At 42.9% G+C, this 18,372-nt stretch overlaps 1 protein-coding gene across 1 annotated transcript in view; it reads right to left on the bottom strand.

Moving 5' to 3' along the window:
* The window catches only part of fkbp5 (FKBP prolyl isomerase 5), a 36,642-nt gene that overhangs the window by 2,437 nt on the left and 15,833 nt on the right, over positions 1 to 18,372 (bottom strand). The window contains exons 4-10 of the mRNA XM_071336124.1: positions 13,193 to 13,335; positions 12,809 to 12,923; positions 12,387 to 12,543; positions 12,084 to 12,174; positions 11,748 to 11,831; positions 6,082 to 6,267; positions 38 to 277 (exon numbers count right to left, since the gene is read on the bottom strand). Coding sequence (XP_071192225.1) covers positions 38 to 277; positions 6,082 to 6,267; positions 11,748 to 11,831; positions 12,084 to 12,174; positions 12,387 to 12,543; positions 12,809 to 12,923; positions 13,193 to 13,335 — 1,016 coding nt within the window. The remainder of the gene's footprint in view (positions 1 to 37; positions 278 to 6,081; positions 6,268 to 11,747; positions 11,832 to 12,083; positions 12,175 to 12,386; positions 12,544 to 12,808; positions 12,924 to 13,192; positions 13,336 to 18,372) is intronic.

The following is an 18,372-nucleotide window of genomic DNA, read 5'->3' as shown; positions in this document are numbered from 1 at the left end:
GCAACCCATCCAGACTGTGAAAGATGTTGTTACAGACCTTGACGTCATGTTCAGCAAACTTCTGGAACATGTTGGCATAGATCTTCTTGTCCCTTTCATGGTGTTCCCGGATTTTGCGTTGACAGATAGAGACTTGACCGTGTGCCGCCCGGTTGGAGGGGTTGACCTGCAGCACCAGTTTAAAGTCAGACATGGCCAGGCTGAACTCGTTACGGAAGAGACGAGCCTCCCCACGCCGGTACAGAGCCTTCTCATTCTTCCCATCCAATTCTATCACCTGCGAGATACACACAGACACACAACTACATTGGTAACATTTTACATTAAGGTATACCTACAGGGATTTATAAAGGGCTTTATAAATAGTTTTAAAAAGCAAATTATTAGTTTATAAAGCTGTTAAAAAAATAATAACAGAATGGTTGAAATTGTGTGATTATTTTTTAAACGCTTGCTGAACAGATTAATACATACACTACATGAACAAAAGTATGTGGACACCTTCTCCTCGAACGTCTCATTCAAGAATTATGGACATTAATATGGAGCTGGTCCCCCCTTTGCTGCAACAGCCTCCACTATTCTGGGAAGGCTTTCCACTTGCTTCCATTCAGCCACTAGAACATTAGTGAGGTCGGGCACTGATGTTGGACAATTAAGCCTGGCTCGCAGTCGGCATTCCAATTCAACCCAAAGGTGTTCGATGGGGTTGAGGTCAGGGCTCTGTGCAGGTCAGTCAAGTTCTTCCACACCGATCTCGACAAACCATTTATGTATGGACCTCGCTTTGTGCACGGGGGCATTGTCATGCTGAAATATGAATGGGCCTTCCCCAAACTGTTGCCACAAAGTTGGAAGCACAGAATCGTCGTAGGACCATACGTCACGGCAAACCGGGCATGATGACTCCTTGCTGTCCCCAGTCCACCTGGCCTTGCTGCTGTTCCAGTTTCAACTGTTCTGCCTGCTGTTATGGAACCCCTACCTGTTCAACTCTTAATGATCGGCTATGAAAAGCCAACTGACTTTTATTCCTGATTATCATTTGACCATGCTTGTCATTTATGAACATTTTGAAAATCTTGGCTCTCTGTAATTCTCTCCTTCTCTCTCTCTTTCTCTCTCTCGGAGGACCTGAGCCCTGGGACCGTGCGTCGGGGCTGCCGGGCGTGATGGCTCCTTGCTGTCCCCAGTCCACCTGGCCTTGCTGCTATTCCAGTTTCAGCTGTTCTGCCTGCGGTTATGGAACCGCCACCTGTCCCGGACCTGCTATTTTCAACTCTTGATGATCGGCTATGAAAAGCCAACTGAAAATTATTCATGATTATTATTTGACCATGCTTGTCACTTATGAACATTTTGAACATCTTGGCATAGTTCTGTTATAATCTCCACCCAGCACAGCCAGAAGAGGACTGGCCACCCCTCATAGCCTGGTTCCTCTCTACGTTTCTTCCTAGGTTTTGGCCTTTCTAGGGAGTTTTTCCTAGCCACCGTGCTTCTACACCTGCATTGCTTGCTGTTTGGGGTTTTAGGCTGGGTGTCTGTACAGCACTTCGAGATATTAGCTGATGTACGAAGGGCTATATAAAATAAACTTGATTTGATTTGATTGTATGCTGTAGCGTTAAGATTTCACTTCACTGGAACTAAGGGGTCTAGCCCGAACCATGAAATACAGCCCCAGACCATTATTCTTCCTCCACCAAACTTTAGTTGGCACTATGCATTGGGGCAGGTAGCATTCTCCTGGCATCCGCTAAACCCAGATTCGTCTGTCACTCCAGAGAACGCATGTCCACTGCCCCAGAGTCCAATGGCGGTGAGCTTTACACCACTCCAGGCGACGCTTGACATTATGCATGGTGATCTTAGGCTTGTGTGCGGCTGCTCAACCATGGAAACCCATTTCATGAAGCTCCCGACGAACAGTTATTTTGCTGAAGTTGCATCCAGAGGCAGTTTGGAACTCGGTAGTGAGTGTTGCAACCGAGTATAGATACTTTTTACACAATATGCGCTACAGCACCCGGCAGTCCTGTTCTGTGAGCTTATGTGGCCTACCACTTCGTGGCTGAGCCGTCGTTGCTCCTAGACGTACAGATGACCGGGACAGCTCTAGCAAGGAAGACATTTTACAAACTGACTTGTTGGAAAAGTGGCATCCTATGATTGTGCCATGTTGAAAGTCACTGAGCTCTTCAGTATGGCCATTCTACTGGCAATGTTTGTCTATGGAGACTGCATGGCTGTGTGCTCGATGTTATATACCTGTCAGCCACAGGTGTGGCTGAAATAGCTGAATCCACTAATTACAAGTAGTGTCCAGATATTTTTGTAAATATAGTGTATATATAGTGCATATATAGTATATATATATATATATATATACACATACATGTAACATTTTAACTTTAGTCCGTCCCCTCGCCCCGACCCGGGCGCGAACCAGGGACCCTCTGCACACATCAACAACAGTCACCCACGAAGCATCGTTACCCATCGCTCCACAAAGGCCGCGGCCCTTGCAGAGCAAGGGGAACCACTACTTCAAGGTCTCAAAGCGAGTGACGTAACCGATTGAAAGGCTATTAGCGCGCACTACCGCTAACTAGCTAGCCATTTCACATCCGTTACATACATACATACATACATACATATATATACATATAAATACATACATACATACATACATACATACATACATACATACATACATATACAGTGGGGAGAACAAGTATTTGATACACTGACAATTTTGCAGGTTTTCCTACTTACAAAGCATGTAGAGGTCTGTAATTTTTATCATAGGTACACTTCAACTGTGAGAGAAGGAATCTAAAACAAAAATCCAGAAAATCACATTGTATGATTTTTAAGTAATTAATTTGCATTTTATTGCATGACATAAGTATTTGATACATCAGAAAAGCAGAACTGAATATTTGGTACAGAAACCTTAGTTTGCAATTACAGAGATCATACGTTTCCTGTAGTTCTTGACCAGGTTTGCACACACTGCAGCAGGGATTTTGGCCCACTCCTCCATACAGACCTTCTCCAGATCCTTCAGGTTTCGGGGCTGTCGCTGGGCAATACGGACTTTCGGCTCCCTCCAAAGATTTTCTATTGGGTTCAGGTCTGGAGACTGGCTAGGCCACTCCAGGACCTTGAGATGCTTCTTACGGAGCCACTCCTTAGTTGCCCTGGCTGTGTGTTTCGGGTCGTTGTCATGCTGGAAGACCCAGCCACGACCCATCTTCAATGCTCTTACTGAGGGAAGGAGGTTGTTGGTCAAGATCTCGCGATACATGGCCCCATCCATCCTCCCCTCAATACGGTGCAGTCGTCCTGTCCCCTTTGCAGAAAAGCATCCCCAAAGAATGATGTTTCCACCTCCATGCTTCACGGTTGGGATGGTGTTCTTGGGGTTGTACTCATCCTTCTATTCCTCCAAACACGGCGAGTGGAGTTTAGAGCAAAAAGCTCTATTTTTGTCTCATCAGACCACATGACCTTCTCCCATTCCTCCTCTGGATCATCCAAATGGTCATTGGCAAACTTCAGACGGGCCTGGACATGCGCTGGCTTGAGCAGGGGGACCTTGCGTGCGCTGCAGGATTTTAATCCATGACGGCGTAGTGTGTTACTAATGGTTTTCTTTGAGACTGTGGTCCCAGCTCTCTTCAGGTCATTGACCAGGTCCTTCCGTGTAGTTCTGGGTTCACATCCTTTACATTCCTCATGATCATTGATGCCCCACGAGGTGAGATCTTGCATGGAGCCCCAGACCGAGGGTGATTGACCGTCATCTTGAACTTCTTCCATTTTCTAATAATTGTGCCAACAGTTGTTGCCTTCTCACCAAGCTGCTTGGCTATTGTCCTGTAGCCCATCCCAGCCTTGTACAGGTCTACAATTTATCCCTGATGTCCTTACACAGCTCTCTGGTCTTGGCCATTGTGGAGAGGTTGGAGTCTGTTTGATTGAGTGTGTGGACAGGTGTCTTTTATACAGGTAACGAGTTCAAACAGGTGCAGTTAATACAGGTAATGAGTGGAGAACAGGAGGGCTTCTTAAAGAAAAACTAACAGGTCTGTGAGAGCCGGAATTCTTACTGGTTGGTAGGTGATCAAATACTTATGTCATGCAATAAAATGCAAATTAATTACTTAAAAATCATACAATGTGATTTTCTGGATTTTTGTTTTAGATTCCGTCTCTCACAGTTGAAGTGTACCTATGATAAAAATGACAGACGTCTACATGCTTTGTAAGTAGGAAAACCTGCAAAATCGGCAGTGTATCAAATACTTGTTCTCCCCACTGTACACACACTGCTCAAAAAAATATAGGGAACACTAAAATAACACATCCTAGATCTGAATGAATGAAATATTCTTATTAACTACTTTTTTCTTTACATAGTTGAATGTGCTGACAACAAAATCACACAAAAACTATCAATGGAAATCAAATTTATCAACCCATGGAGGTCTGGATTTGGAGTCAAACTCAAAATTAAAGTGGAAAACCACACTACAGGCTGATCCAACTTTGATGTAATGTCCTTAAAACAAGTCAAAATGAGGCTCAGTAGTGTGTGTGGCCTCCACGTGCCTGTATGACCTCCCTACAACGCCTGGGCATGCTCCTGATGAGGTGGCGGATGGTCTCCTGAGGGATCTCCTCCCAGACCTGGACTAAAGCATCCGCCAACTCCTGGACAGTCTGTGGTGCAACGTGGTGTTGGTGGATGGAGCGAGACATGATGTCCCAGATGTGCTCAATTGGATTCAGGTCTGGGGAACGGGCGGGCCAGTCCATAGCATCAATGCCTTCCTCTTGCAGGAACTGCTGACACACTCCAGCCACATGAGGTCTAGCATTGTCTTGCATTAGGAGGAACCCAGGGCCAACCGCACCAGCATATGGTCTCACAAGGTCATCTCGGTACCTAATGGCAGTCAGGCTACCTCTGGCGAGCACATGGAGGGCTGTGCGGCCCCCCAAAGAAATGCCACCCCACACCATGACTGACCCACCGCCAAACCGGTCATGCTGGAGGATGTTGCAGGCAGCAGAACGTTCTCCACGGCGTCTCCAGACTCTGTCACGTCTGTCACATGTGCTCAGTGTGAACCTGCTTTCATCTGTGAAGAGCACAGGGCGCCAGTGGCGAATTTGCCAATCTTGGTGTTCTCTGGCAAAAGCCAAACGTCTTGCACGGTGTTGGTCTGTAAGCACAAGCCCCACCTGTGGACGTCGGGCCCTCATACCACCCTCATGGAGTCTGTTTCTGACCGTTTGAGCAGACACATGCACATTTGTGGCCTGCTGGAGGTCATTTTGCAGGGCTCTGGCAGTGCTCCTCCTGCTCCTCCTTGCACAAAGGCGGAGGTAGCGGTCCTGCTGCTGGGTTGTTGCCCTCCTACGGCCTCCTCCACGTCTCCTGATGTACTGGCCTGTCTCCTGGTAGCGCCTCCATGCTCTGGACACTACGCTGACAGACACAGCAAACCTTCTTGCCACAGCTCGCATTGATGTGCCATCCTGGATGAGCTGCACTACCTGTGCCACTTGTGTGGGTTGTAGACTCCGTCTCATGCTACCACTAGAGTGAAAGCACCGGCAGCATTCAAAAGGGACCAAAACATCAGCCAGGAAGCATAGGAACTGAGAAGTGGTCTGTGGTCACCACCTGCAGAACCACTCCTTTATTGGGGGTGTCTTGCTAATTGCCTATAATTTCCACCTGTTGTCTATTACATTTGCACAACAGCATGTGAAATTTATTGTCAATCAGTGTAAGTGGACAGTTTGATTTCACAGAAGTGTGATTGACTTGGAGTTACATTGTGTTGTTTAAGTGTTCCCTTTATTTTTTTGAGCAGTGTATATAAAATGTACATAGGTATACAACCCCACTGACCCAGAGCAAAGAGTTAAAGACACACACAACTGTATGCTATTCCATGCACAGGCGCTAGCTGCATGCTCTGTTCGGCTTCAGAATATGGTATACGTGTATATGTGTGTGGGGATCCCATGCGTGCAGCCAGGTATGCATTGAGATTGTACCTTGTTGCAGTTCTCCACAACCAGTGCATACTCTCTCAGCCTCAGGTAGCACATTGCCAGGTTGAGCTGGGCGACCAGTAGGAAGTCCTGGATCGTCTGCTGCTGTTCCTTCCCTACACCAAACTCCATCTCGAGCCATGACACAATACGCTGGTATTGGACCACCGCCTGCAGGAAACACCCTGCCTAGAACCAGGGACAACACATGGAGTAGGTTTTGCAGGTCTCTCATGCAAAAAAAGATTATAAGCAACATTTAATAGCGCAAAAGAAATGTGCAAAGCAAGCACGTACACAGATAGGGCTCTACCAATGCAGAGCACATGCCCCTTTGCCCTTCCAATCTCTAAAGTTCCCTTTTGTATTGAGTTATAAAAAAAGTATACAGTACCAGTCAAATGTTTGGACACACCTACTCATTCAAGGGTTTTTCTTAATTTTTTACTATTTTCTACATTGTAGAATAACAGTGAAGACAACAAAACTATGACATAACACATATGGAATCATGTAGTAACCGAAAAAGTGTTTAAACAAATCAAAATATATTTGAGATTTGAGATTCTTCAAAGTACCCACCCTTTGCCTTGATGACAGCTTTGCACAATCTTGGTATTCTCTCAGCCAGCCTCATGAGGTAGTCACCTGGACTGCATTTCAATCAACAGGTGTACCTTGTTAAAAGTTAATTTGTGGAATTTCTTTCCTTCTTAATGCGTTTGAGCCAGTCTGTTGTGTTGTGACAAGGTAGGGGTTGTATACAGAAGATAACCCTATATGGTAAACTACCAAGTCCATTTTATGGCACGAACAGCTCAAAAAGCAAAGAGAAACGACAGTCCATCCTTACCTTATTACTTTAAAACATGAAGATCAGTCAATCCGGAAAATGTAAAAAACTTGAAAGTTCCTCAAATGCAAATTAATTACTTAAAAATCACACAATGTGATTTTCTGGATTTTTGTTTTAGATTCCGTCTCTCACAGTCGAAGTGTACCTATGATAAAAAATTACAGACCTCTACATGCTTTGTAAGTAGGAAAACCTGCAAAATCGGCAGTGTATCAAATACGTGTTCTCCCCAATGTATATAGTCATGACGTTGGCCTGATGGTGGGAGGTTTATGACCCCCATAAATACCTTTCCCCTTTTCTCTCTCCCTACTCTACAGAGTGACTCTTGGAAAGTCCTTTGTTAACATAGAGAGAGTCTTATAACATCAAAAGGGTGGGGAAAGGAACCATATTTTGGTAATCCAACCAGCTGAAAATATGCGTTGGTACTTAAAGAATATGATGCCAGATCAGTTGTCATCTGAGACATTATTACTAATGATAGGATGACATAAACTGTATCTTGGAAAGTCTACACATTATAGTTATCAGATTCACATGGAATTGTTGTGCAATTTAAATGTTTAAATATGAAAAGATGAAATGTAATTTAGCTTCTTAATGAGAGAACGGTTTGTCATAGAGTAAACTCTGCCAACTCAGTGGCCCCGCCCATGTGAACAGACAGTGGTTGTAAACTATGAAACACGGTCCTCTCTCCCAATCCTATATAAGCCCCTTGACGAAAATGTAACTTCCTGTTCCAAGGACTTGTGGACTTGAGGTCCCCACGTTGAAAGGACAACCACCTACAGAACTAAGCCAACCTTAGAGAACCTAACGAAATTAGCGTTGAATTTCAATGTGAAGGTGACGACCTACACGCCGGAAGGATGAATTTTGACTATACCAGCCAGAATATAGCATGAGCATATTAGCATAGCAACTTGGTATGAATTTCGAACTCTTATTCACTAAAGAAGTGATACCTCCTAGCCGTCGCGTTAGCGCAGCAACTGTAGACGTGGGCTAGGAGAGGACGGACAGAGTATTTGTTCTACCACAAGACGACAGTACTACCAAGTATTCATTCTACCATCAGACATTCTTCAAAGGACAACCCAGCCTCCCATCTACGACCAACCAATCGAAGCGCAGCTCAGAGTAAATATTTATTACATTTTCCTTTTTCAAATGGGCGGTAATTTAGAATGCATAAGATACTATATATACGATAGCATAGCTGCCTACGGCCCGATAGAGACATAACATCTCCCTTTGTTCCTCAGTCTTCCCGTTCTTTCATTCAAAACCCCACCCCCTTTCTTTGTGTAACCAGCTGTCATATCTGTTCCGTCCGCTAGGGACGTTTTCCTTTATGACATAATTTGTAATCAATGTATGATACATTCTGTGTATATGTAATTCTTTGTGATTATTTAGGTATTTAGTAAATAAATAATTAAACCACATTTTGTATTGCTGATTCAAATTGTTATCCAGGGTTCGTGAAGATAACCAAGAATTTACAACTTTCAGATGAGACTAAACAAGGTGACGATTAAATATAGACTGCTATTGATGTAAAAGATTACTAGGTCTTTAAGAGTTTATTCGGAAGATAACAGCTCTATAAACATTCTTCCGTGGTGCCCCGACTTTCTAGTTAATTACATTCACCTGATTGGCTGAATCAGGTAATATGAATTACAGAGAAATTATTTTATAGAATAGCATGTCATATCACTTAATCCGGCATAGCCAAAGACACGACAATATATAATATATATATACATACATACATATATATATATATATATATGTGTGTATATATATATACATACATACACACACACACACATATATATATATACACACACAGTGACTGTACAAAACATTATGAACACCTGCTCTTTCCATGACCTAAACTGACAAGGTGAATCCAGGTGAAAGAAAGCAATGATCCCTTATTGATGTCACTTATTAAATCCACTTCACTAAGTGTAGATGAAGGGGAGGAGGCAGGTTAAAGAGGGATTTTTAAGCCAGTTGAAACATTTATTTTTTATTTTATTTAACTAGGTAAGTTAGTTAAGAAAAAACATATTTACAATGACAGCCTACCACAGCGACACTGGGCTAATTGTACACCACCCTATGAGACTCCCAATCACAGCCGGATGTGATGCAGTCTAGATTTGAATCAGGGACTGCAGTGATGCCACGTGTATTGAGATGCAGTGCCTTAGACCGCAGCGCCACTCAGGAGCCATAAATGGAGTGTGTATGTGTGCCATTCAGAGGTTGAATGGGCAATACAAAAGATTGAAGTGCCTTTGAATGGGGTATGGTAGTAGGTGCCAGGCGCGCAGGTTTGTGTCAAGAACTGCAAAACTGCTGGGTTTTTCACGCTGAACAGTTTCCCGTGTGTATCAAGAACGGTCCACCACCCAAAGGACATCCAGCCAACTTGACACAACTGTGGGAAGCATTGGAGTCAACATGGGCCAGTAGCCCTGTGGAATGCTTTTAACACCTTGTAGAGTCCATGCCCAGATGCAACTCAACATTAAGAAGGTGTTTTTAATGTTTTGTACAATGTCCTAGCAAAACCCGAAACCTAGTTGAAGGTAACAGCGCTCACTGTTGCCCCAAGTGGCCGGTTTCCACGTCATCTCCTGATGTCCTCAGACATGGATGGACATTGAATACTGACTTGTATCAATGACCTGGCTAAAATTAGGGATGCACGATATAAATCGGTGAACATATCGGATTCGGACGATATTAGCTAAAAATGCAAACATCGGTATCGGCCCGATGTCTAGTTTAACGCCAATGTGAAAAACCAATGTCAAAGCTGACGTGCATACCTATATAACATAGATACATTTTGGCGGTAAAATTTGGCACTACACCTGCAACATAGCATTCCTAACCTAGCTCACAATGTCTGCTGTGTGGTTCGAGCAGTCAAGTCGAGCAGTCATTTGAAAGAGTAAGAAAATTTCAGTGAGACAACTCAAAGGCGAAATCCATTAACACCAAGATAATGGATTTCATTGCCACTGTTCCACTCTGTCGTGGGTGATGTTGGCTTTCGTGACTGGTCGAGCACCGGTACACACTAACGTTACCAAGTGCACTATTGTTCAGATGTTGCCCTACCAGAGTTACACAGTAATAGCGTCACTGCTATTAGCTACACGACACGCCGTTTGGGTCTTTGCGCGTCAAAAGAAATACATGTCAAATAACAATATTTGACAATAACACTATTTGATGTGTTAAATAAGCTTTTAATTTGACACGTCAAATAACACAGTTCTATTATAGAATGTTGTGTGTTCTGAATTTGCACATGCAAGCCAAGCGCCACCACTACTATCAGTAGCTGTACAAAAAAATCTGCAAACAAGCAAACACCGGCCACGAACGGCGTGTTTACAATACCGTATTGGTAATAAAGCATTATTTGTTTGACAGCAAATTCTGGGGTAGCTAGCTAGCTTTAGCTTGGTACCTAGCTAGCACCAATACAACCAGCCTGAAAACAATGACCAGTAGAAACTACAGTCATTTTCACTATTCTTAGCAATGATTTAGGAATCCTTGTGTGTAAGTATTAGCTAGGTAGCCACTTGTTCTTCGCCTATTGAAATTGAACTTCAGTTCATGAAAATAAATAGCTAGCCAGCTACTTAACCCTGTTGTCCAAAGCTAACGTTATAAGCAGCCAGCCAGCTTCATCTGGCTAGCAAGGCTCGACCAGACCGGGTTATGTGTTGTGAAGCTAGCCACAATAAGGATTAGCCACAATTAGCCACATAGATGGGTACGACCACCATTAATCAAATAAGAACTGTCTTATAAATTAGGATTATTTTAGATTATGACAACTAGCTATATAGTTAGTTAGCTAACTATAGCTAGTGAAACAGATGTTGTTTTGCTATGTTTTTTGGGAAGAACATTGTTTGCATCCATGAGCTAGCTAGCTTTCTTTATGACCAGCACTGTAGATGCGCGAGACAACTTTACCAGCATCATAGCATACCTATCGATGAATCGTTGTGACATTTAAATATGAGTGATAGTGTAATCAATGTGTAATTGATTACTACGTAAAAAACGAATGAACGCGTTATATTATTATGTGACGTGCAGTCATATTCATGTCCTGATTGGTCAACAAGCTTTTTTGACACGTCAAATAACATGCAAAAAACCAAACGGCGTTCCATAGAAATCCTGGTTGAGAATGAAACGACTGAACAAATGAACAACGAAACATCAAAGCAAGTAAGTGAAAGAAATATGTTTTGATTATGTTTTACTGGTAAAGGGGACATACGAAATGCCAAGAAAATAACGTTTTGGTCAGTGTGGTGTGTGTGTGTGTGTGTGTAACCTTTATTTAACTAGGCAGGTCAGTTAAGAAAAAAATTCTTATTTACAATGACAGCCTACCCCGGCCAAACCCGGACGACGCTGGGCCAATTGTACGCCGCCCTATGGGACTCCCAATCACGGCCGGATTCAAACCAGGGACTGTAGTGATGCCTCTTGCACTGAGATGCAGTGCCTTAGACCGCTGCGTCCATGTGTGTGTGTTTTCACTATTTAACTGTACTAGAATGTTTAAAAGGCCGCTCAAATTTTAAATATTGGTTATCAGTATCGTTTTCTTTTGGCAAGGAAAATATCGGATATCGGTATCGGCCAAAAATGTCATATCGGTGCATCACTAGCTAAAATATTCATCCACAGATGCATCCAATGGTCATTACATTTTGTCTATTGTCTGAAAAACAGAGATGGTGCACTATACCTTGAAATATTGGGTCCCTTTCTGTTTGGCTCTCGCAGACAAATCCAGTTTCTCCTTTAGATCCAATTCCCAGGATTCTTTGGCCTTGAAAAGAAAACATACTGTTATCAGTTTCAGAGATGGAGATTTGAAGGTGACTTTCAATGAGATTATGCCTGTTTCTTCCCATTATTTTCTCCAGGGTCACTCTGCCATCATGCAATATCTAACTGAGACCCTCATTGTCTAAACTCCACCAGCTCAAATAAACGCAATCTGTTGGTATCTTCCAGGGACACTAATAGGATACTTGAACACGTTCTTTTTACCCTATCTAATCCAGCAAGTAGAACTCACCTTCTCAAAGTCATTTAGAGTCACTTCATACATCAGGTCTGAGTTTGGTCCAATCTTATGCTGTGCTCTACCATCTTTCCCAAAGCCATACCTACAAAAAACAAGAGCGAGAGTATTGTATGGCTCATTATTTCTGACACACACCTGTTCCATGAAAGGTGTACATTATTTCGAAACTTTTCTATAGAGATGCTTGTTCAAGGTTACAAATCATTGCTGATGATGACTGAGTATGCATATCTACTTTGTGTTGCAACAGGTCCACTTCAGCGACAGGGAGTAGAGTAGAGTAAAGGCCCTTACTTGGGTTTTAAGTAGAGCATGCAGCATTCTCCTTTCTGCATCTTCTCCATGGCCCTGTCTACACCCAGAGGAACACCCATGTCCTCTGACTCGCCCACAACGAAGTGCACGTTCCTGGAGTCAAACAGACGCTCTCCACAGCGACCCTCCAGGTGCACTGTGGAATACAGGAATGCAATTGAAAATATACCGATTTTTTTTAATGGAAAAAAATATTATTTTACTTCAGATAACAAACAATGTAGGTTTAAATGTTCACTGTTTTTTTGTGTTGTTTGAGACTGTAAAAAATCAATAAAATGTTGATCACAGTCAATGTGAGACAAAGCCTTTGTACCAAAATCAACTAAAATATTGATCACCAAGTTCACAGTTAATGAGATCACAATTAATGTGATAGAGAGAAGGCATGTCTGCCTCACCGTGGACAGTTGATCCATCATTGGGACTATTATAGCCCTCCCCTTTGACCTTTATCCTCCTCGTGATGCCGCCGTCGTCCGTCAGCACCTCCCCTTTGAAGCTCAGCAGCTCCACCTAAAGGAAGTGAAGAGACACGTAAGAACAGAAAAAACATCACATCGCGTCCATTTGTTGGCACAGTTTACCACAACAGTAACCATAAAATTCCATAATGATGAGAATTATGACAGAGACAGTGTTATTTATGTGTTTTGTTCACAATGCCGAGAGAGAATCTAGGACAATCCACAGTCAGAATACAGTATAGGGGAAACCTGCTACTGTATGTGCAGATGAAGGCCCATATACCACCATCACATTGGAAACCACTCTGCTTTACCTACCTCAAACTGTAGCATGGCATTGGGAGGTATTTTGGGGGGGCATCCAGCTGAACCATAAGCATATTCTGGTTTGCAGAGGAGCATGCACACCTCTCCTCTCTGCATAGACGACACACCAATATCTAAGCCCTTAATCACCTGACCTGTGGAGTGATATATGAGAAGAGACATGATGAACAGATGTAGGCTACATATGCAGTGACATATAGGCGATACATACGGCAGGTGAATAAGATGTGTTACCACAACCCACCATCCACACTCCCTCCCCCAAACACACACAGATGTCAAACACATGCCACACTTTGAGATGTAAGTATGATGGTAGGGTAACAAGTTATATTAAAGTCCCTTAATTAACCATTTTTAAGTTTGTATAAAGTTTACTTATCAAGTATTAATCATTATTCCTATATTTGTTCATATCAATAAGAAATCTCTAAATAGTAATTTACACATACATAAACACTATTTTAAATAATGTGTTAATGATTTATAAGAAAATTTGTAAGTTGTTTCATCATTGTATGTTCACAATTTGTAAATTATTAATAATGTATTACTGATGTACTTATAAACCAGTTCTAAAGGAGTTATTGTCAACTCATAAGATTATTTATAAGGCATTTGTTAATGGTTGATTATTTTTGGTATATTATTAGGATCCCTATTAGCTGTTGCAAAAGCAGCAGCTACTCTTCCTGGGGTCCACATAAAACATGACATAATACAGAACATCAATAGACAACAGCTCAAGGACAGAACTACATAAACAATTTTTTTTAACAAAAGGCACACGTAGCCTACATATCAATACATACACACAAACTATCTAGGTCAAAAATGAATTCTTTGACTCACCATTTACAGTGCATTCAGAAAGTATTCAGACCCCTTGACTTTTTCCACATTTTGTTACGTTACAGCCTCATTCTAAAATGGATTAAATCTATTTTTTTCCCCATAATGACAAAGCGAAAACAGATTTTTAGAAACGCTTGCATTATTAGAAATATAAACAGAAATAACTTATTTACATAAGTATTCAGAACCTTTGCTATGAGACTCGAAATTGGAGTCCACCTGTGGTAAATTCAATAGTTTGGACATGATTTGGTAAGGCACACACCTGTCTATATAAGGTCCCACAGTTGACACTGCATATCAGAGCAAAAACCAAGCCATGAAGTCGAAGGAATTGTCCGTAGAGCGCCGAGACAGGATTGTGTCGAGGCACAGATCTGGGGAAGGGTACCAAAACATTTCTGTAGCATTGATGGTCCCCAAGAACAGTGGCCTCCATCATTATTAAATGGAAGAAGTTTGGAACCACCAAGACTGTGCTGCCATCCTGTTAGAAGGTAACATAGTACTTTATTATAGTGGTTAAGATGAACTTTCATTGTGTTCCATTGTGTTTATCGCCTCCTAGTGGAGCTTTCTGGTACTTAGAAAGACTGCACAGAAACAAAAAGCAGAGTAGAATAGTCATTCTGCACGCAGAGAAGCAGCTAAAAACAACGCTATGGTGCAGTTCTTTCAGCGCAGCTATTCCTTGTCACGCTTCAGCCTCTGAAAATATTTGTTTGTAAGTTCAATTCAAGCATATTGCTAGTAATGATAATATTGTTATTGATAGAATTGCTTACTTATCAATGTGAGTTGGTTGCATTTACTTCATGTATGCCAGTCAGCTGTATTAGTTTGCTCGTGCGTCATATAAACGAAATGTAAAACATACAATACTGTAGTTTTGTTACTGTTTCTAGTGTAATATGCTTTGTTATTGTAGAGAAGTGTTTGCACATTATTAGAGTAATGAAAAGAGTTGGCTAGTTGCTTCTCATACTGTAATTAGCTATCTAGTTTGGCATCATGCCAGATACAAAACAATTGCCAATGAACCATGTATTTATGCAACTTCAACTTGAAATGTAGTGTAACGACCCTGGGTTTATAAGTGCAGATATCGACTCTGCCGCTTGAGCATGCTTTTGCGGCACAGTGGATAGCGCGCTGGACTTTGGGCTAGAAGGTCGAGGGTTCGAGACCTGCTCCCTACCTGTTTCATTACAGTATAATGTACAGCTACAGTATGTCAATGTGAATTGAATACTAGAGTATATTGTTTTCTGCATTTTGCAGTTTCACAACATAAATGTTTTCAATATATCTGTTCAAGAAAAGTCACGCATTGGGAGTTTTAATGAAGACTTAGTTGTTAGCTATCTGTCTAGTTTTGCATGGGAATGCAATTCCAGGGCAGAATAGTGAAAAAACAATCATGGCGGACTCAAGCACAAGAGTAACCGCACATGGTAGTTATGATTCTGCGTTCATCAGCCAACAAAACCTCTGATCCTAGGGAAGATGATCCAGCAGTCTACGATGCAACAGCCAGAGCCAAGTGTTTGACAGAGAGAGATGGAGGAGCCTCTTCAGCACATTGGGACCAAGTCTCAGTCTGCAAGATCTAGGTAATCAAAACAGTCAAGCAGATCCTCAACGGCAAGTTCTGCAGCCATCAAAGCACGTGCCAAGGCGGACGGAGGAGACTTGTGCATGCGCTATGCGGAAAAGGAAGCTTCTGTGATGGAACAAAAGGAGGAACTAGAGGCCAGCTTGTTGAAGCAAAAAGCTGACCTCAATGCAAGTTTATATGTTCTCCAAGTTGAGAGAGCAGCTGCTGCTGCGTTGGCTGAAGCTGAAGCCTTTGAAACAGCTGTAGGATCAGAATGCAGAGAGCTTTGCAAAAAACTAGACACAGGGCCACAGCCCTTAAGTCCAGTCCAGCGTACTTGTGAGTATTTGCAACAACATGCTAGGCCCTACTTTGCGAAACTGTCATTTGAAGTAGAGACACAAGACCTTAGTGTTGACCCAGCTACACGCCACAATCCAGAAAGTAGCAAAATTGGAGCATGAGCAGAGACAGTCCGTTCAAAAGAAATTAACAGCAGCATGGTGGAAATGGAAAACAAACCCACTTCCAGTCACACACACACAGTTTCCCTGAGTCACAAGTGGCATCAGACCTCACCAAGTACCAACTGCGCCGTGAGATGGAGTTCCGGACTCCTGAAGTTTGATGATCGCCCTGAAAATTTTTGGGCATGGAAAGCATCCTTTCTCAATGCGACCAGAGACTTGAATATATCAGCCAGGGAAGAGTTAGATCTAATTACCAAGTGGCTAGGGGCAGAGTCGTCTGAGCAAGCAAACAGAATTAGATCTGTCCATATTCTCAACGCAACAGCAGGGCTTAACATGGTCTGGCAACAACTAGAAGAGTGCTATGGTACACCCGAAGTGATCGAGAATGCACTGTTGAAGGAAATTGATTTTCCAAAACTATCTAACAAAGACAATCACAAGCTAAGAGAACTGGGTGACATTCTTCTCGAACTGGAGTGTGCTAAAGTATAAGGGTTACTTCCAGGCCTCGCTTATCTGAACACATCTCGGGGGGTAAACCCTATAGTAGAGAAACTTCCATTCAGTTTACAAGAAAAATGGATAGAACAGGGATCCAAATACAAGGAGGACTATCGGGTAGTATTCCCACTATTCTCGTTTTTCTCGAGATTCATCAGGAACCAGGCGAAAACTAGAAACGACCCCAGTTTCACCCTCAACTACCCAGGTGTCTACGAAAAGGGAGAAACCTGTCAAATATTGCAGCAAGATACCTGTGACTGTATACAAAACAGACGTGTCATCTGAGCCCTCAGACCACCAAACCAAACCCAGTAAGACAAAGGTTGAAAGCCCTGACCATCACTGCCCAATACATGACAAGCCTCATCCTCTTAAAAGGTGTCGAGGGTTTAGATACAAAACTCTAGATGAGCGCAAATCATATCTCAAAGAGAATGGCATTTGTTTCCGATGTTGTGGGTCAACTCAGCACAGAGCTAAAGACTGTAAGGTGTCAATCAAGTGCTCTGATTGTGACAGTGACAGACATCTTGCTGCTCTGCATCCAGGCCCAGCCCCTTCAACTGCAGACACCGCTACCGCAGAGAAAGAGCATGGCGGGGAGCAAGGTGAAAATGCTCTTCCATCAGTCACTAAAAAGTGTACTGAGATCTGTGTTGAGGCAGCCAATCCAAGATCATGTTAAAAAACTAAGCCTAGTCAACGCTTATCCAGCTGGGAAAAGAGAGAAAGCTGTCAAAAATGTATGTACTGCTCGATGAGCAGAGCAACTTCAACATCAATGAAAACTCTGCTCCACAAACCATGAAGACCTGTTCTGGGGTAACAGAGACTTCAGGCAGGAGAGCCATTAACTTCATGGTGGAGTCTATGCAGCTCACACATGCAGCTCACTCTCCCTACTCTGATAGAGTGTGACATGATGCCAGACGATAGGATGGAGATTCCCTCCCCCGACATTGCGCATCATCATTCTCATCTGCAGCCAGTGGTGGACAAAATTCCAGCTGTAGACCGAGACACTCCCATCCTCCTACAAGTGAGTTGTCACAAGCCAAAACCGCAATCATTCATTGTGTGCAACATGAAGCCTTCAAAGAGGAATTAAAATGCCTTGAAAAAGGAAGAGTTCCCAAAACAAAATACACTCAAACTGAACCCAGTGATTGATGAGGATGGGTTGCTGAGGGTGGGAGGCCGCTTATCCTCTGCCGACATGTCACAAGACGAAAAACATCCTCTCATCATCCCACAGACGCACCACTCTGCTGGTAAGACATTATCACAAGCAAGTGGCTCACCAGGGCCGTAATTTTTCAGATGAAGCTATTCCAGCAGCAGGCTTCTGTATTATTGGGAGCAAATGTCTGGTCTCTGGTGTCATCCACAAGTGTGTCACCTAGAGGGAGGTTAGTTGACCAAAAGATGGCTGACTTGCCTGCAGACAGACTCACATCTGAGCCAACATTCACCAGCGTTGGACTTGATGTGTTTGGATCATGGAATGTCATAACTCGTCGCACTAGAGGTGGTAGTGCAGACTCCAAGCGCTGGGCCGTACTCTTTACATGTATGTCTACTAGAGCCGTCCATATTGAGCTCATCAAAGCCATGTCCACATCAAGCTTCATCAACACGCTAAGGCGCTTTTTTTCTCCATCCGTGGTCCAGCAAAAGTGCTATGCTCTGATAAAGGTACAGCCTTTATAGGTGCCTGCAGGGAACTGGGAATCGACACAAAT

This window comes from Salvelinus alpinus, chromosome 12 (genome assembly GCF_045679555.1).
Source record: "Salvelinus alpinus chromosome 12, SLU_Salpinus.1, whole genome shotgun sequence".
Lineage (NCBI taxonomy): Eukaryota > Metazoa > Chordata > Actinopteri > Salmoniformes > Salmonidae > Salvelinus > Salvelinus alpinus.
Note: the sequence above shows the minus strand (reverse complement) of the source record. Positions and strands in the feature narration are given on the sequence as shown.